Source organism: Peromyscus maniculatus, chromosome 14, assembly GCF_049852395.1.
Source record: "Peromyscus maniculatus bairdii isolate BWxNUB_F1_BW_parent chromosome 14, HU_Pman_BW_mat_3.1, whole genome shotgun sequence".
NCBI classification, from domain to species: Eukaryota; Metazoa; Chordata; class Mammalia; order Rodentia; family Cricetidae; genus Peromyscus; species Peromyscus maniculatus.
Window position 1 is genome coordinate 85313440 of NC_134865.1, and position 14913 is coordinate 85328352.

The 14913-nt window shown below is 50.7% G+C and overlaps 1 protein-coding gene and 1 long non-coding RNA gene across 9 annotated transcripts in view; one reads left to right on the forward strand and one right to left on the reverse strand.

The window, feature by feature from the left end:
• The window catches only part of Pacs2 (phosphofurin acidic cluster sorting protein 2), a 62770-nt gene that overhangs the window by 31156 nt on the left and 16701 nt on the right, over positions 1 to 14913 (forward strand). For 4 of the 7 annotated variants that reach the window (XM_076551539.1, XM_076551540.1, XM_076551542.1 and 1 more), the window contains exons 2-9: positions 2480 to 2567; positions 3810 to 3899; positions 5854 to 5979; positions 8892 to 9054; positions 9546 to 9619; positions 9942 to 10022; positions 11255 to 11314; positions 14299 to 14456. In XM_076551539.1, the coding sequence (XP_076407654.1) occupies positions 2480 to 2567; positions 3810 to 3899; positions 5854 to 5979; positions 8892 to 9054; positions 9546 to 9619; positions 9942 to 10022; positions 11255 to 11314; positions 14299 to 14456 (840 nt within the window). The remainder of the gene's footprint in view (positions 1 to 2479; positions 2568 to 3809; positions 3900 to 5853; positions 5980 to 8891; positions 9055 to 9545; positions 9620 to 9941; positions 10023 to 11254; positions 11315 to 14298; positions 14457 to 14913) is intronic. The other 3 variants (XM_076551541.1, XM_076551544.1, XM_076551545.1) reach the window with 1 other exon arrangement.
• Positions 5069 to 9477, reverse strand: LOC121822504 (uncharacterized). 2 transcript variants are annotated; one of them, XR_006063675.2, is made up of 3 exons: positions 9428 to 9477; positions 6169 to 6272; positions 5728 to 5865 (listed from the first exon to the last, which is right to left on the reverse strand). It is a non-coding gene; the product is annotated as an uncharacterized LOC121822504 (long non-coding RNA). The 2 variants fall into 2 exon arrangements; XR_006063674.2 differs by lacking the exon at positions 9428 to 9477 and having other exon boundaries at positions 5069 to 5865; positions 6169 to 7778.

Consider the following 14913-nt stretch of genomic DNA (forward strand, 5'->3'; position numbering starts at 1 on the left):
TCTGCTTGTGAAGTGGGTGTCTGAGATCTCTAGTGCTCTTTTATTCCTGATAAAGAGAATTTTCTGTCTTCTTTTTATCTTTGTTTAGCAGGAGGTTTTATGAATTTTTTCAATCTTCCTGAAGGACTAACATCTGGTTTTTATTTTCTCTATTTTCAAGTTGTTTCTGATATTATCTTTATTGTTTCCTTCCTAATGCTTCCTCGGTGTTCAGTTTGCTCTCTCTGTCTCTGTCTCTGTCTCTGTCTCTGTCTCTGTCTCTCTCTCTCTCTCTCTCTCCCTCCCTCCCTCCCTCCCTCTCCCTTCCCCTCTCTCCATCCCTCCCTCTTCTAGTTCTTATTTTTTCATGCAGCTTAGCTTGTACAGTGGAAATCTCCCTCCAGTAGAAGCGCTAACACTCACACAAATCCTGACATGTTGTCTTCATTTTTATCCCACTCCTCACGCTTTCTAGTGTCCTTGGAGAGGCTGTTTCTACAGGTCATCTCCCCGGTAACCTGTGCTTTCCAGCTGCCTTGCTGCCACAGTAGCTGCCTCTCAACTGCAGTTTCATTTCCCATAGTTTAGTTTTCCAAGTTCTACTGTGGTATAAAAATATTACAGACGCCGGGCGGTGGTGGCGCACGCCTTTAATCCCAGCACTCGGGAGGCAGAGCCAGGCGAATCTCTGTGAGTTCGAGGCCAGCCTGGGCTACCAAGTGAGTTCCAGGAAAGGCGCAAAGCTACACAGAGAAACCCTGTCTCGAAAAACCAAAAAAAAAAAAAAAAAAAAAAATATTACAGAGAAAATTCCCGAAAGAGATAGCTTGTAAGTTTTCAGTTGCATGGTTTCCCAAATGGTGGAGTGAAGTCCTGCAGGTTCCCAGAGTTGCATGCACAGCCCAGCTGGTGACCTTGGTGGCCCATTAGGAGCTCTGGTGAGCATAGGTGTTGAAATACACTCCCACCACCTATGGCTGAGCTTCTCTGTCCTGCCCAGCTCTCGTGGCTCTCTGGCATCAGACTGCCTGGGATATTTGTGTTTGCCTCCAACCTGCAGCTGTTGTTGAGTCAGGGCACATCCTGTGAGGGAGTCCCTTGCCTGTCCCTTCTCTTCTCTGAACATAGTGCAGTGAAGACAGCCTCTTCTTTGTCACCCTGTCAGTGAGGACCCGTGGGGTCCCCATCTTAGACACAGAACAACATGGAGTCCCTATCTTAAACATGGAGTAGAAGAGGGTCTTGTCATAAACCCAAGATGGAGAGGGCTCCGTCTTAAGTGGAATCACTGTTTTTTCCATGAAAATGATAGACACTTTCTGTGGCACAGATACCTTCTGGACATCTCCTGTGGCCAGCGTAGGAAGGACGGTTGAGGGACCACTTTCCACACGTAGTTCTCAGGCACCAGGACAGAAGCATGCTGCTTTCATGTGAGAGGAGGCCAAGCTCCAGGGCTGTGCCTCTTGTCTTCTTGCTACTTCCTTGTCATGTTGAGGACCCGTGGTAGCTCAGTGTGGAAGCAGAATTCCAGGCCTACCGTTTGAGACCCAGCCTAGACTTCTAGGGACTTGTTCGTCTTGAATGTGAAGCAGTGCTGGGGAGCCAGTGCTATTAATTAGTTTGTTTGGGACGGGGTCTCTCTAGGAATCCCTAGTTGCTCTGGGACTCGCTGTGTGGATCAGGCTAGGCTCAAAGAGATCCATCTACCTCTGCCTCCCAAAGTGCCGAATTAAAGGCATGTGCCATTTTAATTTAGACAGCTGCCCCATAGACAGCTGTTTACTGTGCTGCCCCACTGAGCAAGTGCCACAGAGCAGGATTTAGGTAGAAAGCGATCAGTATTTATAGATTGCTGTGGAGGTTTCTAGAAAGCTTGCCAAGGCAGGTGTGCAGTTCCACACCTTTGGTGGGCTTATTTGTCTTCAAGAGGTTGTTCAGGGGCTCATGTATGTGTATGTAGTGTGGTGGAGTGTGTGCCCAGGTGTGGGTGGCACAGATGACTCCAGGAAGGTGTGCGCTTACTTGGGAAGAAGTCAGACATGCAGAGTTCTGCAGAAGCTGACCCAGAGGCCATGTGCTCACTCTTTGGCAAATGTTCGTACAGCTGTATGGATCCTGGGCATGTCAACAGACTGTCGCTGAGTAGGCAACACTTGTCTCCATGTAGCTCAAAGACCTTAGAGCAGAATGTTGAGGCGAATTCATGCCTGCTTCATGGAGGTGAAGCCAGGCCTGGGATGAGAGGCTGTCTTCCCACAGCTAAGCGCTGTGTTCTGTTGGTGCCAGCACCCTGGCCTTTGGAAACCTCCCTGTTCTTCAGTCCCACATGCTTGGCATTCAGATGTCTTTTCTCTAGCCCTCCCATCCAGCCCTACCTGTTGGTGCCCCTCACAGGAATGCTCAAAGGTAGCCGAAACAGGGCCAGACCTGCAGTTTTCTGGGCAGCTGCACAGTGTACTACGAAGCATGCTACAAGGCTGAGCTCTGTGTCTTGCAGGTTATGTAGCCTGACCCTGAAGAAACTGGCAGTGCTCCGGGAGCTGGAGAAGGAGCTCCTGTCCGTGGTGATTGCTGTCAAGATGCAGGTGAGCCCTTACTGCACACCCCCAAGTGTGGCCAGCCTCACTCTCACGTGGTTCCTGGACTGTTCTCAAAGACCCCCACCCTACACTGAGCCACCCACCCAGAGCTTTCTTTCATGCCTCTCCCAGGGTGATAGGCTTGAGCAGGAACAGGAAGAGGAAACAGGACGTGGGGCTTTTTGGACTAGAGCCTGCCCCGGTGTTTTGCCCACCCTTGTGGGTTCCTAGAGGAGCCTGTGACTGGGTGGGCTTGGATGGCACCCTTCTTGGGGAGAGCAGCCCTAGCTGTCCAGATGTGTCCACTGGGTCTTTGGCTGCCTTTGCTGTGCTGAGGACTGCCAGGCTCCAGTCCACTCGCAGTGGACAGGATGTGGATTTTGACTCGTGGCTGCTCACGTGGAACTCCTGGTGGCCCTCTGCTGATGACCCTTCACAGGTGTGTGGTGTGTGCAGGGCAGGTGTCAGGCAACCTCACACCAGGCCTGTATGTGCCTGGGTAAGCTTCGCCAGAGAGTACCTGGGCCCTGCTAAAGTAGCCCGTGTTTGACCCCACTCATACGACCTGTGGCACTGGACACATTCTAAACCTGTTTTAACAGTTGTGCTAAGCCTTGGCCCTGGGTCAGACTTTCATCTGTCATTCGGGGTCTCCTCTGTCTCACACAGAACCCTCCCATCCATGCAGGACCCTCCCATTTTGTCCTGAGATGTGTGCTTGGAATTCAGAGAGGCCTGGCTTCTGTTTATGGTAAAGATGTGGGAGACACTCCTCCCTAGAGGTGCTGTGGGTTCTTGGCATCTAAACACGCAGGCAGTTCTCCACCTGCTTGGCTTTGTGCCAGACTATGCCAGTATGTCGTCTGTGCAGTTTGAATCTGTCTTAAACATCTCCTGCTCTTCCTGTCCCTGTGGCAGTATGTGTTTTAAGTGGCATATCTTATTGGCTCCACACACCCATAGCTGTGCATTGTCCTTACAGAGGCCGTCAGTGGCCTGTGCTGAGCTTTGGTGACTGCTCCTTTGGCAGGAGCTGTTCTTGGTTTTCCCCCTTCCATTTCCTGGGCAGAACCCAGCACTGGAATCAGGTTTTAGGGGTCCTGGCAAACATTCCTGCTCACACACATACACAGACCTCATCCCCACCCATTGAGGCCTTTATCATCATAGTTCAGAGTGCTGGTATAAGGATGCTCTCAGCTGGTTCGCTTTAACATGCCCTAGATCAGAAGGGGTGTTTCCTTCCAGGGTTCCAAGCGTGTCCTGAGATCACACGAGATTGTGCTGCCTCCCAGTGGACAGGTGGAAACTGACCTTGCTCTGACCTTCTCTCTCCAGGTGAGTCTGACACCTGGGTAATGAGGACCCTCCCTTGTCAGTGCTTTGGATGATGAACTCTTCCTCCTTGGTGCCCAGGGTGATGGGCACACTCTGTTCAGTGCCCTGGAGGTGATGGACTCACTTTCTGCACAGTGTCCTGAGTGATAGATGTGCCCTGGTTAATTCCTTGGAGGTGAGGGACATGTTTCCTCATCAGTTCCCTGAGTGGTGGAGACAAGATCAGTTCCTTGTCGTGTCCTGGATGTTGGTCATGTCCCTGTCAGAGCCCCCTGTGTTCTTACTTTGATCTTCTCTTGATCAAGTTTATTCTCTCTCCCTTCCTTCCTTTCCCCTTCTTTCCTTCCTTCCTTTCTTTTTCTTTCTTCTTCTTTTTTTTTTTTTTCCCGAGACAGGGTTTCACTGTGTAGCTCTGACTGTCCTAGAACTCCCTCTGTAGACCAGGTTGACCTCCAACTCACTGAGATTCACCTGCCTCTGCCTCCGAAGTGCTGGGATTAAAGGCGTGCGCCACCACTAACCAACCAAGGTTTATTATTATTTTTTTTTAATTATTATGTATACTGTGTTCTGCCTGCATGTATGTCTGCAGGCCAGAAGAGGGCTCCAGATCTCATTACAGATGGTTGTGAGCCATGTGGTTGCTGGGCATTGAACTCAGGACCTCTGGAAGAACAACCAGTGCTCTTAACCTCTGAGCCATCTCTCCAGCTCCCAAAGTTTATTCTTAAACAATTAGAAATTTTTATTGGTTTACTCTTCCCCCTCTCTCATAATAAAGAAAATGGAATGGTGAGGTCTGTGTAAGCTGTTTCATGCTGTGACAAAATACCTGTCAGAAGCAAACCCAAGGAGGTTTCTGTTGTGATTTGAGCTGCAGTTCACCATGGTGGGAAAGGCAGCTGGTCACAATGCATCTGCAGTCAGGAAGCAGAGGGCAGTGATTGCGGATGCTCAGCTCTCTTCCTCCAGCCTAGAACCCAAGGAACTACTTACATTTAGAGTAGTCTTTCCACCTCAGTTAACCTAATCTAAATACATCCCTCACAGGTATGTTCAAAGGATAGCCTGGTCTAGATACTCCTGACTGGAGCACACCAGGGCCTGTCTCCTAGGCGATTCTAGATCCTTCAAGGTGACAGTCAGTATTAAGCATCACAAGGATCAAATATATTATCAAGTCAGAGTTATTTTATTTTCTTGTATAGCAAAGATTGGCAAGACTATATGGAAACCCAATGTATTAAATTCAGAGTTCTCTGAGTGCCTTGTGGAGAATGTAGACTGTCAGTCCAGATCATCTGCTTCTGGGTTTTGTGCACTACTGCAGCGAATCCAGTTTATTGAAGTGTAATTTACCAAATACACCTGTATCAGGTACATGGCTCCCATAGCTTCTGAGAAATGTGTATGGATGACCAGCCTGCTTGGAGACTAGAGTTTAACCCCGCTTCCAGAACTTACACCAGGCTCTAGTTGTGAGTTCTGAGAATCCTGTGGGAGCTGCTTTCACTGAGTGAAGCCCCTGTCACAAGTGCAGGTTCTAGGCATGGGCAAGCTACAGCAGATGGGACTGTTGCCTGGCAGTTTAGCCAGGGAGTGCACAGGGACCCACAGAAGGCACCCAGCTACTCCCACACATGGGAGACCACCAAAGACTTAGGGCTGTACATAAAGAGAAGCAGCCAGTCTCTCTTCAGGTGTCCCTAAACATGTGAACCCATCTCAAAAACAGATAAGTCCCACTAGTGTGGAAATGGAATCCCTGACACTAAGCAGAAGGTGGCCTCACTGACGTTGCAGATTCCTGAGGGTGGGCTGACGAAGGGCTGGAAGGACCAAGACGCTGGAAGGCCTTAGCGGTGTCGGCAGGTGCTCCTTAGGGACCTTGTTGACTATGTGGTCTAATGTCTGTGCTGCACCGGGCATCAGGCAAGCTTGCTTGTGTCTGCAGTACCCCCACTTCCTGAAGAGAGAAGGCAACAAGCTCCAGATCATGCTGCAGCGCAGAAAGCGGTACAAGAACAGAACAATCCTGGGCTATAAAACGTTGGCTGCAGGCTCCATCAACATGGCTGAGGTAGGTGTCTGGGCTGGTGTCCAGGACTCCAGAACACTCTGAACAGATTTCTTTTATGTGTCTGATAGACCATTCTCCAGGTCATCAGAGAATCCACAAGGTTGGGTCCCACACTCATGGCAGGATGCCACTCTGTAGCTACTTCCCAGGTCCCCAGTCCTATGCTGCGCGGCATGGCTGCTCCTGTACCTGTGGTCAGGTGTACTCCGCTTCCCAGAGGAGTGCTTGGCGCTGTCTGTCAGGACTCCTTCCTTCCACAGCTCCTCTGGTGCCCCCTTCGTCTTCACCCTGCCCTAGCAGCTCAGAAAGGACATCAGCTAGAGATTCCCATGTCTCCTGGGGAGACTGAGGAGACAGGGTGGGCTCCTAGGCAGATGAAGCCTCCAAGCTGAGCAGCTGGACCCCTGTTAGCTACATGAACAGCCTGGGAGAAGAGGCAGCTCAGCATTGTCCACTTTGTCTCTACGTCATAGAGCTTTCCTCTTTTGGAGTTCCATCTAGTGTCTAGGGCAAGCACAGCTGTGTTGGTGGCCACCTGAGGCTAGAAGGTTGGCTGCAAGCCAGATCGTGGCACTGCCCCCAACCTGAACTACCCAGGCTTCTGGGCTGCCCAGCACCTACTCAGCTACTTGTGCATTCAGGCACCCCATCCTCTTCTTCCTCTGCTCTGGCCTAAGCACCCAGTCCTGCTACAGCCTGTCTCTTGGAACTTCCCTTGTCCTCCTAGGCTGAGGCTGCCCTTCAGTTTCCTAAGCTGTGCTGGAGTGACCGCCCCAAAGGTACACCTGCTGCAGCACCTGTGTTTTAAAGATTTCATGCCTCCTGTGTCCTGTCACTCCTAAGGCTCCCCTCACTCACTACAGTCCCCAAAGCCCACTTCTCACCCTCTCCTGCTACCCTCCTCTGTTTTTACTCTCTCCAGCTACCTTAACTTTGAAAATGAATGAGGGAGTTAAGAGGAGTTGGCTCCCCAGGTTGACTTGGCTTCAGCCCCTTGTGGTAACTCACTGTCACCAGCTCCTGGTGGGCCAGAGGGTTCCCGAGTGCTGAGCTACAGAGGTGCTGAAGAGGGAACTGCTACTACCCAGGACTGTGCCTAGCCTGCCAGCACCAACCCAGGATGTTCCCAGAAGCCCAGCTTTAGCCAGGGGTCAGGAGTTCTGGGCCAGGGAAGCTAAGGGGACATGAGGAAAAGGGCTGGCAGCAAAGCAGGATTGAGATAGGCAAAAGCCCCTCGGCAGGGCCTTGTCTGTGCCCGTCTGCCTGGGGCCTACCTGGCCAAAAAGGTTCTTTGTAGGTGAAGCAACTAGTACAGAATATGCTTCTGACTTTCCTGGCAGGACCAACCTTTCTCAGGACATCCCAGAGAACAGTAGGCTACTGTAGTCAGAGCAGGCATGCTGCCTACCCTCGCAGTATAGGAGGCCAGAGAGCAGGTTTTCTAGGTAAAGAGACTCCACCTTATCCTGGCTTATGCATGCACACGCACACACGCACACACACACACACCTCCCCCAATCTCCTGTTTCATACAAGCCTGGGTGTCCCTCAACCCCTGTGTTCAAATCCTGGTGCTGCAAGGGGTCAGCTTCCGAAATAGATGTTAATTTCTGAACAGATTGCTGTTCTCACTTAAATCTGAGGTCGCCCTTAGGGAGGAGCCAAGCACTCAGTGCATCCGTAGAGTCAGGTGAGAGAGGTTTTCCTCCGTGTGTCCTCCATGTGCACTTGGCACATGAAGGTCCCAGTATTTGGTATGGAGCTGTGGGCCTGTCTTCCTGGTTTCTGAAATGTTGGTGAAAATAAATGTGAATGTCCTTAAAATTTCTTTTCTCGCCGGGCGGTGGTGGCGCACGCCTTTAATCCCAGCACTCGGGAGGCAGAGCCAGGCGGATCTCTGTGAGTTCGAGGCCAGCCTGGGCTACCAAGTGAGCTCCAGGAAAGGCGCAAAGCTACGCAGAGAAACCCTGTCTCGAAAAACCAAAAAAAAAAAAAAAATTTCTTTTCTTCACTGATTAGAGTTGTCACCCTAAATCAGTTCCCAATTTAAAAAAATTACTATGTTTATTTATTTGTGTGTGTGTGTGTGTGTGTGTGTGTGTGTGTGTGTGTGTGTGTGTGTGTGTGATGAGTATGGAGGTCAGAGGACAGTTTGTGGCATTAGATTTTCTCCTTCCACCATGTGGCTGCTAGAGATTGAACTCAGGTCATTGCGTGGCAGCAATGCCTTTACCCGCTGAGACATCTTTGCTGGCTCCAGGTACCAATTTTTTTTTTTAATCTATAAAATTTTAACATTTGGGTCTGATCAAATGACCCCAGAGCAGCTGTGCATGTGCAGAGGCCCTGTCAGGGACAGGGCTGCCACTTGTGTCTGCTTCTGAGGCAGTGTCAGGGCCAGGACAATATCTAGGTCAGTACTGGTTCCTGCTGTCTTGAGTTTGTTACAACAGTTAGCCAGGGTCTTGGCCCTCCAGTGAGCCAGGCCTGGGCTTCTTGTGCCATAACAGACATGACCTATGTTGGTAGCTATTCTTCCTTGACTTCTGTACACGAGGCTTTAGACATCTGGTTTCCCAAGATTGGGTGATCCCCGGTCACACACTGTGACTGCTACTGAGGTTCCCAGGCTGGAACAGTAGATAGATGTGAGTGGGGGCCAGGAACTATTTAAGTGACTTCCAAGGGGCGGCATGGGTGCCAGAATTGGGTGATCTATAGATACATTCCTCTGTCTGCTTGTAATCAGAGAAATACCAAGCCTGGCACTGACCTCCCCACTCAGCCAATCTACTTGGTCCCTGGGCTTCCTCTGGTTTCCTGCTCGGCCTTCTACTAGGTGTCTGTTTCTTCTGAATATTGGAGCTCTCTGGGATGGTAGCCCTCCTGATGTCTAGAACCGTGCCCCCCAGGTAATGCAGCACCCCTCCGAGGGTGGCCAGGTGCTGAGCCTCTGCAGCAGCATCAAAGAGGCCTCTGTCAAGGTGGCTGAGATCTGGATCGTCTCCCTGTCCAGCCAGCCCATCGACCATGAGGATAGTGCAATGCAGGCTGGCCCCAAGGTCAAATCCACAGGTGAGTCACTGTGCCTTCTTCCTCTGCTCATGCCACTTCCTGCCCACATGTGTAGGAGGGCTGTCCCAGTGTGGTTGGAGAAGGTAGGGTGGGATGTGATGTGTCTATTGGATTTCTTTCTAGTTAGAAACTTTTGGGGAAGTCATGTGTGCTGTTGAAGTTCGGTCACAAGTTCTGTGTACCTACGATATGTAGGTGTCAAGGGGGTCTGTCATGCAGTACCTTTGATGCTCTGAGCACCCAGGTTCTGGTATGGGGCAGGTACTCGGCAACCATCATCTGCTGCTAATATCACAACTGGGGTCACTGTATTTCCCCTGCTCTCTTGCTCCACCAACCCCACAGCCATGTGTCTCAAGTTCCCCTGGTCTACCTGGGGCTGTCACCTTATAGCTCCCCTTTGCTCCCAGGGGATGTTCTGTTGCCAACTCATTGCCATGGCATCAGGTGGAATCTAAAGGTACTCTTCCTTCTGTGTGCTCATTCCGCAGATAACTACTCTGAGGAGGAGTATGAGAGCTTTTCCTCTGAGCAAGAAGCCAGCGATGATGCTGTACAAGGGCAGGTAACACTTTGAGCCTGAGGTGGGAGAGGCCCCTGACAGCTTCCATTTCCATCTCTATAGATAAGTGGCTTGGGACTGAAGGGGACTTCCCTGTGCTAGCCCATATGAGGTCTGTGGGTCTCAAGTGCCACGTGGGATGAGAAGGGCAGAGGAGCTGATGTGTGGCACCTGGTTGCTTCCTCCCTGGGGCTAGGACATGTCAGTGGGCAGCCCTGCAAGGCTTGGGAGTGTTAGAGGCCAGGTGATGGCCTCTGTCACACTGCCATGGGGTGGGCCTGCCGTGCAGGTGCTGTGGCCTCAGGCACTGTGCATGTCTACACAGGATCTTGATGAGGATGACTTTGATGTGGGAAAACCCAAGAAGCAGCGGCGCTCGATAGTAAGAACGACGTCCATGACCAGGGTCGGTGGAAACTAGTTTTACTAACACTGGGGAAGGGCAAGGAGGGTGGGCAGTGGCTGGGAGGCGCCCTGGGAGGCTGTGGGCGAAAGGACAGATGGCCTCACATGACATATGGCCCAAAAGATTCTTAGAATTCCCACTTGCCCTCGGGGCAGAATCTTGTCTAGCAGGCACCTGGCTGTTTTTAGTCAAAATAGACATAATAAGCCAGGCAGGCTTGTCTTCGGGCAGCCATTCTCTCACACCCCACTCCAACTTTATGTGGTCCTGGAGCCCTGGGGTCTGGAGTAGGCTGGGATAGCTGCCTCAAGCCCACAAACCTGCCTGTGTAGGCCACTGAGGTGATGTTTTGTCCGTTACCACAGCACTCAGACTCACCATGGTTGGGACCAGTTCCTTTTTGGGGGGATAAGACTGGTCTGCCAGCATAGAGACTGGACTTCTCAGCCTGCACAGTGACCATCAGCGGGCCTTGGGGCCCGGAACCAGGCTGCAGGACTGGCTGGCCTGGGTAGCCCTTACCAGTACTGACCAGTACTGACAGGACAGCACTGTCAGCCTTTGACAGATGAGAAAAGGAGGTTGTGGGCAAACAGTGCCACAGGACAAAAGCCACTCTGGATACAAACTGGGTCTTCCCTGAATACAGGCAGCACCATCGGGAGCTCATGGGCCAGCCTGAGGGCCGTGCAGGACGCACCCTCCCTGTTAGGGTCAGCTCTGAGGGTGGCCGAGAGCCCCTGGAGAACAGTGGCTGGAGCAGAGGCGCTGCGGCCAGCAGTGGGAGCAGCCTCACTGGACTCCTGGCACACAGGTCCCACGGTGTCGTCCACCCTGTGCTCTCCCGACCGCCTCTCACAGGGCGGCAGTCTCCTGAAGATGAGGTCAGGGCCTTTCCTGGGAGGTGCAGCTGTGGGAAGGTGCTGGAGAGCCTGGATAGAGCTGCAGAAGCTTCTAGAACTGCAGAGCCACCCTGTGCCCTTGCCTGGTTGCCCCTCAGTGGGTGTGGACTATCAGCACCTTCCTTCCCCGTGTTTCGGAGTCTGGCCGCAGGCTGTGCTTTCAAACACTAAGAACGTTCACGTGGCGTTTATGCCGTTTACACTTTGGTAGATGTGGGCTGTGTCCCCTCCTGTCCCTCACTGAGTCCAGAGTGCGATTCCTTGCTGTGTCCCGGAATGTAGCCCCTCCCCCTCATTCTAACGTGAGATTCTTGACTTCTTGTCTTACAGCAGCAGAACTTCAAGCAGAAGGTGGTGGCGCTACTGCGCAGGTTTAAAGTGTCAGAGGAGGTGAGTCGGCCAGGGCGCTAAGATGTGCTGCAGCCAGCTCCAGGCCAGGTCTGGCTCTGCACTTGCCATCTGTGGGTATTGCCCTCTGCCTGCCGGCCTGGATGGCAGCTGTGAGAAGCCAGCAGAGAGCCAGGCTCACCCACTGGTTTCTGTTGAACTCGGAGTCACGGTGCGCCTGTAGTAGGACGAGCAGAGGGCTAATCACTGGTTCTTATAAACAGACTGTTTTGGGGAGCAGTTTCGGGTTCATGGAAGAAGTAAGTAGAAAGTAGAGTTTCCATACCCCAGCTCCTGCCATGCACAGCCTGTTCTGTAGCCAACATGCCACGAGTGTTGGTTTCTTAGCTTTACTCTAATCCCCAGTCTTGGGTATTGAGTTTGTTCATCAAAAGAAAAATCATCAAACAGAGTCACGATTCTGGCCCCACAGTAGAGAGAGGACACTTGAATGCTTGTCCTCAAAGTGTGCACCCACCCTCTGCATCCATTTATGCAGGGCCGCACCCCACAGCAGCAGGGTCCCAATCCAGCCCTAGCACCAACACTTAGCAGCTGCTCTTCACATGTGCAGGTATTGAGGGTGGCTCTTCTCAGCCACGGGGCTTTCTGTGGGGCCAGCATCCCCTCTGAAACATCACCAGCATGATTCAGTGGAATAGCCTCCAGGACCTAAATCTTGAAGCTGCATCTCGTAGCGAGACAGACTCAGCCTAATTGAAAGTGTGCACATGGCAAGGAAGCTGCCTAGCCTAGGACCGTGCTTTTAGGTTGAGGAAATTGGATCATGACTGTGGAGTTTCATATTTACCAAGCGATAGGGCTACGTCTCCAAATAAACCTGTCATATTTGGCTTTTGTTCTGGCTTCTGAGACTCAGCCTAAACTCTGGAAAGTTTAGCCAACATCCTGGACATTGGTCAGGGAAAGAACATTTTTATTTTGATAGGAATAATCTCCCATGTTTGTGAAGAATTCATGCAAGTTATCAAGCCATGTGATCTGTTCCATATCTGTTCTGTGCTGTTCCCGTTCATGTGAGAAGACCATCTAGCCAGAAACTCCACCATGTGTCTCCACACCCTTGTTATTAGGAGTTACGCACAGGTACTGACTCTCCCACTCACAACCCACATCCTGGAACGTGTGCTCACCTGTGTGGGGCTGTAGACCAAAATACAGGCGGGCTGGAGAGACAGCTCAGCAGTAAGAGCACTGGCTGACTGCTCTTCCAGAAGATCTAAGTTCAATTCCTAGCACACACATGATAACTTTAAGCCATCTATAACTCCAGAGAATCCAGTGCCTCCTTCTGGCCTCTACCAACACCAGGCACACGTGTGGTCCACAGACATATATACAGGCAAAATACCCATACCCATAAAATAATAATAGTAATTAAAAAAGAAAATGGCAGGCGAGTTGCATATGTGTGTGTGTGTGTGTGTGTGTGTGTGTGTGTGTGTGTGTGTGTACTTTTTTTCTTTAAAGTACATCCAAAGAATGCTGTTCATAGTTGGAGAATGAAAAGCCAAAGGTGCTGGCAGATTCTTATCTGGAGAGGACTAGATCTTCATAGACAGTGCTGCATCTTCACATCCTCACACAGTGGATGGGAACAGCACTATTCCAAAGGCCTGCCTCTTACTGAATCACCTTGGGAGTTAGGTTTCAACCTAAGAATTTTAGGGAAGCTAGGTGGTGGTGGTGGTACACGGCTTTAATCCCAGCCATCTGGAGGCTGAGGCAGGCAGCTCTCTCAGTCAAGGCCAGCCTGGTCTACAGAGCAAGTTCCAGCACAGAAAAAAAAATTTAGGGAACACAAATATTCATATTAAAACATTCTGCCCCTAGACCCCAAAATTCATTTCCTTTCCTCACACAAAATATATTCATTCTAGCCCTTAAAATCTTTTTCTAGTTCCATCCATTTGCCTGCAAATTTCATGCTTTCGTTGTTTTTCTCTGCTGAGTAGTACTCCATTGTGTATATGTACCACATTTTCTTAATCCATTCTTCAGTTGACACTAGCCTTTGAAATCTTAATTCACTCTAGCATCAACTCAGATTCCTTTTGTTTGTTTGTTTGTTTTTGTTTTTGGAGACAGGGTTTCTCTGTGTAGCTTTGGAGCCTGTCCTGGAGCTCACCCTGTAGACCAGGCTGGTCTCAAACTCTCAGAGATCCACCTGCCTCTGCCTCCCTAGTGCTAGGATTAAAGGCGTGCACCACCACTGCCTGGCCAACTGAAATTCTTAAAAACTAGAGTGTCCAAGTACTGTCGACATCAATACTTGTCCAGGTGTGAGCATAAAATCAAATTATGTGCTTTCAAGGTAAGTTATGAGGCCAGCACAAGCACGAGGGCCTGAGTTTGTTTGTTTGTTTTTTATCTTTCGAGACAGGGTTTCTCCCTGTACCCCTGGCTGTTCTGGAACTCACTCTGTAGACCAGGCTGGTCTCGAACTCACAGAGATCCACCTGCCTCTGCCTTCTAAGTGCTGGGATTAAAGGCGTGTGCCACCACTACTCAGCTTCAGGTTCAGCAAGAAACCCAATCTCAAAAAATAAGGCACATAGAAATGGAAGGATTTTTTTTGTTTGTGTTTTATTTTTTTGAAGGGAGTTTCTCTGTGTAGCCCTGGCCATCCTGGAATTGCTTTGTAAACCAGGCTGGCCTTGAACTCAGAGATTCTCCTACCTCTGCTTCATGAGTGCTGGAACCAAAGGCATGCGCCACACACCTGATATTTGACATTAGCTTCTATCCTGTGAACGCACACACACACACACACACACACAGAAAAGAAAAAGAAAAAGAAAAAAGCAATCAAAATAGGATGTTTGGCAATAAGTGTTGTTTTGTGGCATTGTTTGTCCTCTTGGTCTTGTTCCTGCACATCCGCCTTTGTTAGCTAGCCTTCGGCTACTAGCCAAACAGTGGCACAGGCCCCTGTGGGGCTCTCATACATGTCAGCATTGCTGTAGGTTTTAGATTCGGAGCAGGACCCTGCAGAACATGTTCCTGAGGTGGAGGAGGACCTGGATCTTCTGTATGACACACTGGACGTGGAGAACCCCAGCGACAGTGGCCCTGACATGGACGATGATGACAGTGTCCTTAGCACCCCCAAGCCCAAGCTAAGGTAAGCCACGCCAGGTTGAAACTGCCACTTCTTTGTTTGTTTGTGTGTTTGTTTTTCAAGACAGGGTTTCTCTGTGTAGCTTTGGTTCCTGTCCCGGATCTCGCTCTGTAGACCAGGCTGGCCTCGAACTCACAGAGATCTGCCTGGCTCTGCCTCCCGAGTGCTGGGATTAAAGGCATGCGCCACCACCGCCCAGCTTGAAACTGTCACTTGTAATAAGCTTAAGCCTAGACAGAAGGAATTCTGAGTGGTCTGGCAGTATTGTTCTGGAATGGTTTGGGCTGGTAGAGTTGCCCTGTGATTGTGACCCATGTTTAACCCTGGGGAACCATGGGCTTGGACAGTTCTCATAGGGTAGACCAGCAGGGACATCCTGAGAGGAGGCAACATGAGTTGAGTCTAAGGTCATAGTGGATGGACAGAGCCAGGTAGCTTTTTCCCGATGGCCCAGAGAAAA